The 3,520-nt window shown below is 41.1% G+C and overlaps 1 protein-coding gene across 1 annotated transcript; it reads left to right on the forward strand.

The window, feature by feature from the left end:
• The first annotated feature begins 819 nt into the window (after positions 1-819).
• On the forward strand, positions 820-1,396 carry LOC132168932 (blue copper protein 1b-like). The gene is made up of 2 exons (XM_059580032.1): positions 820-1,045; positions 1,137-1,396. The coding sequence occupies exons 1-2, from the start codon at positions 820-822 to the stop codon at positions 1,394-1,396; spliced, it is 486 nt and encodes a 161-aa protein (XP_059436015.1).
• The last annotated feature ends 2,124 nt before the right edge of the window (positions 1,397-3,520 follow it).

The raw sequence follows: 3,520 nt of genomic DNA on the forward strand, positions 1-3,520 counted from the left end.
AAATACAACATGGCAATTAAATCAATGAGAAATATTCTTACAAGGAAAGTAGAGACATGTTATACAACCATCTATCAACCATCTTTTTTTCTAAATTCAATAGATCAACCATTAGATTTGTGAATTCATATAGACCCCACACAAATTCAATTGTAGTTTTATCCATTTACTATGAAGATGATTAAAAGATGGTTAGAAAAGAATAAATTCTATCATTTCTCAAGAAAATAAATCAACTTAATATCAAATATATATATATTCTTTCAACCATATTTTTATACAAATCTAATGGGTAAACTATCAGATTCGTGAACTCATGTGAGTTTCACACAAATTTACTAGTGAATTTATTCATTCACTATCTAGAGATAGTTAAAAAATGGTTGAAAAAATATATTTTATCATTTCTTTATTTATTCTAAACGTACCCATTTATTTTACTATAAATATTTTACAAAACAAATGATAATGTGCAATGAAACTATATATATCACCATTACGTCAGCCTAATTCGGTTAATGCCCCACTCTTTCTAAATATCCCTTGCTGACCCCTTTATTTCTGTTGTTACCAACCCATTTATCAACATTTTATTATAAATGTTGGGAAAATTGAACACAAAAATGAGCTTCACATTGTATTTTCAAACATTTACCTACCAACCCAGAAAAAAGGTCAATTTGGCCGTTTTGCACGAACCTTTCTTTCTCCTCTCCCCTCTATAAATACCTCTTAATTAGCCTATCTTTGTGAATCATCAGCCTCTAAACTTCAATCTTCCTTAAAGTTGCACCGTGATATATATAGAAGATCATATACATGGGTGGTTTCAGTTTTGCAAGGTGTCTCATCCTGATTGTGGCTGCTTCCACGTTGGCAGTTTGTACGGCCAACAAGAAGTGGCAGTCTGGCTCCTATCAGTACCCGAAATATACACAAGCCCCCAACAAGATCATTGTTGGTGGATCGGAGGGCTGGCACTTCAACTTTAGCTACACTGATTGGGCTCTCAAAAATGGCCCCTTTTACCTAAACGATACTTTAGGTGAGTTGCTTAATATTACATGTTCCCCCCATAATTCTTTAACGTGTATTAATTTATATATATGATCATTGTTAATGTTGCATGCATACAGTTTTCAAGTATGATCCACCAACAGAGAATACCACAATCCCTCACAGCGTATACTTGCTACCAAACCTTCGGAGCTTTGTAACATGCAGCTTAACTGGAGCGGAGATGTTGGCTGACGTGACGCAAGGAGGCGGGCAAGGTTTCGAGTTTGTGCTCAAAAAGTGGAAGCCTCACTACTTTGCTTGCGGGCAACACGATGGGATTCATTGCAGCCTTGGACAGATGAAGTTCTTTGTCATGCCAATGCTCCGTGGGTATTGATAGTTACTTCCTAGCTACTTGCTGCTCTCTCTTTTTATGTTTGTGTCATCTCAAATTAATAACCAGAGAGTTAATCTGTTTCTTATTTTTGTGTGTTTAATTTTTCCCCTTTCCCTTAGAGACTGTTAAATATATTGGATAATATATTAGAAGCGGAAGAAAGAGAGAGAAGAGAGAGAGAGCGAAAGCACACAATGGACTACATTGTATTGACTCTTATTATAATAATGAATACAGAGGCCTCTATTTATAGAGAGGCAAGTAACCTAATAGATTAAGGAAAGGTAAACCTAGTAGAATAAGAAAAGGTAAACCTAGTAGACTAATAATACCTAAAGAAGTAAATAACAAGTAATATTCTTAACATCCCCCCTCAAACTCAATGTGTAAACTTGAGTTTGGATAAACGAAAATGGAAAGAAAAAGGAATTTGCCGAAAAAGCTGCTTGTGCCAAAACAATTGCCGAAGTAACGCCATAAAAGTTGTTAGAGACCGGTGGATTCTGCCTGAATTTGAGCAATGCATTTAAGCTGAAGCTTGGTTCACTTGGTGATAATTTGACTTGAAAACCATATACTACTAATGAAGAAGCTTGCCTAGCTTGCCTTGGACCGTCTCGCCTGATTGGCTGAGCTAAAGTCTGACCCAAAAATTCTAGCTAGTAGACCGTCTCGCCTGGTCGGCTGAGATAAACAGGGCCGGTTGAAGAGGCTAATCATGCCTGAAACCCTTGGACTGTCTCGCCTTGTCGGCTGAAGTAAAGTCTAATTCATCTAACTAGTAGATCGTCTCGCTTGGTCGGCTGAGCTAAGTAAGGAGAAAAATGGCCGGTTGAAGAGGCTATTCCTGCCTAAAACCCTTGGACCGTTGAAAGGTCTGACCAAAAAAAAAATTCTCACTAGTAATGGATCAATGGCCTAGAAGAGGCTGCAGTGACCGGTGATGGCGGCATTTGACAAGGCATAAGTGGGCCGGTTGAAAGGGGCTTCTTTGGCCCGAAAACCCATGGACCTGAGGAAAGATTGGTCTGACCTGAGAATGCCTACCGCAAGAAGAATGAACCGGATTGAACTGTGCCAAAGAAAAGGCTATGGAACCGAATTGAACAAGCATGAACCAAGTTGAACCACATAAAACAAACGCCTAAATTTGAAGAAGAATCTTGTTTTCTGCCATATAGAGATGCCAAAAGCAAAAATAGATCACAAATTTGAAATCAAGACGAAAAATTAAGTAGAAAACACCTGGTCAACTTTTTCATTGGTCAAAGTCGAAGTCAATGGTCAACGATGCAAAAGTCAACACGGGAAAAGTCAACCCTGACAAGGTGCTGATGTGGCTGATGTGTTGACATTGCAGTGGCTGATGACATGGCAGGTAAGCTGATGTGGCACTCAGGGCTGACGTTGCACTGATGACGTGGCACTCAAGGCTGACGTGTCTCTACTGACGTTGCACTTAGGGTTGATGTGGCAGTCCTGATGTGGCACGCAGTGCTGACGTGGACTTGATGACGTGGCTAGGGCTGACGTGTCATGTTGAAGAGGTGGCGCGTGTGGAGCATGCGCGGATTATTTGACTACGCCTGGGCGCGTGAATCTGACGCGCTAATTTTCTAGAGGCGCGTGAGGGCGCGTTCTGGCGTTGCTAGAGGAGCGGTCGCCTATTTTGGAATCTCCGGAAGAGGATCTATCTAATGGTAGCCGGAATAAAAATGAACGGACCTCTGTGGCGGGGTGGCGGTGGTGGTACAACTGGAACTTGAGGCGGCGCGTGGAGGCACGTCCCATAACCTTTAGCGGCGTTCTGGACGGAATTGAGTCTACCGGCTGAAGATCTATGGAATGGCACCGCAACCTGTCTAATCCACCGGACGTGGCGGCATGTGAACAAATCGACAGCACCTTTGGGCGGTGATGAGGCTGTGTGTGGTGGCTATAGATTGAGCGGCTGCAGATTTATAGGTAGCAGAAAATTTGGCGGCGCGTGATGTAAGGCGACGAGATTGAAATTCTTCAAAAGAAAAAAACGCCAGAAAAGACGTTTATTGAAGGCCACAGAAAGGTGGCTCTGATACCATGTTAAATATATTGGATAATATATTAGAAGCGGAAGAAAGAGAG

The sequence above is a fragment of the Corylus avellana genome, chromosome ca1, assembly GCF_901000735.1.
Source record: "Corylus avellana chromosome ca1, CavTom2PMs-1.0".
Taxonomy (NCBI): Eukaryota; Viridiplantae; Streptophyta; class Magnoliopsida; order Fagales; family Betulaceae; genus Corylus; species Corylus avellana.

Excerpts from the sequence above, each read along its gene's own strand:
- LOC132168932 (XM_059580032.1), top strand. The coding sequence starts at position 820 with ATGGGTGGTTTCAGTTTTGCAAGGTGTCTCATCCTGATTGTGGCTGCT. Across the intron at positions 1,046-1,136 it reads TTACCTAAACGATACTTTAG|TTTTCAAGTATGATCCACCA; the intron begins GTGAGTTGCTTA and ends GCATGCATACAG.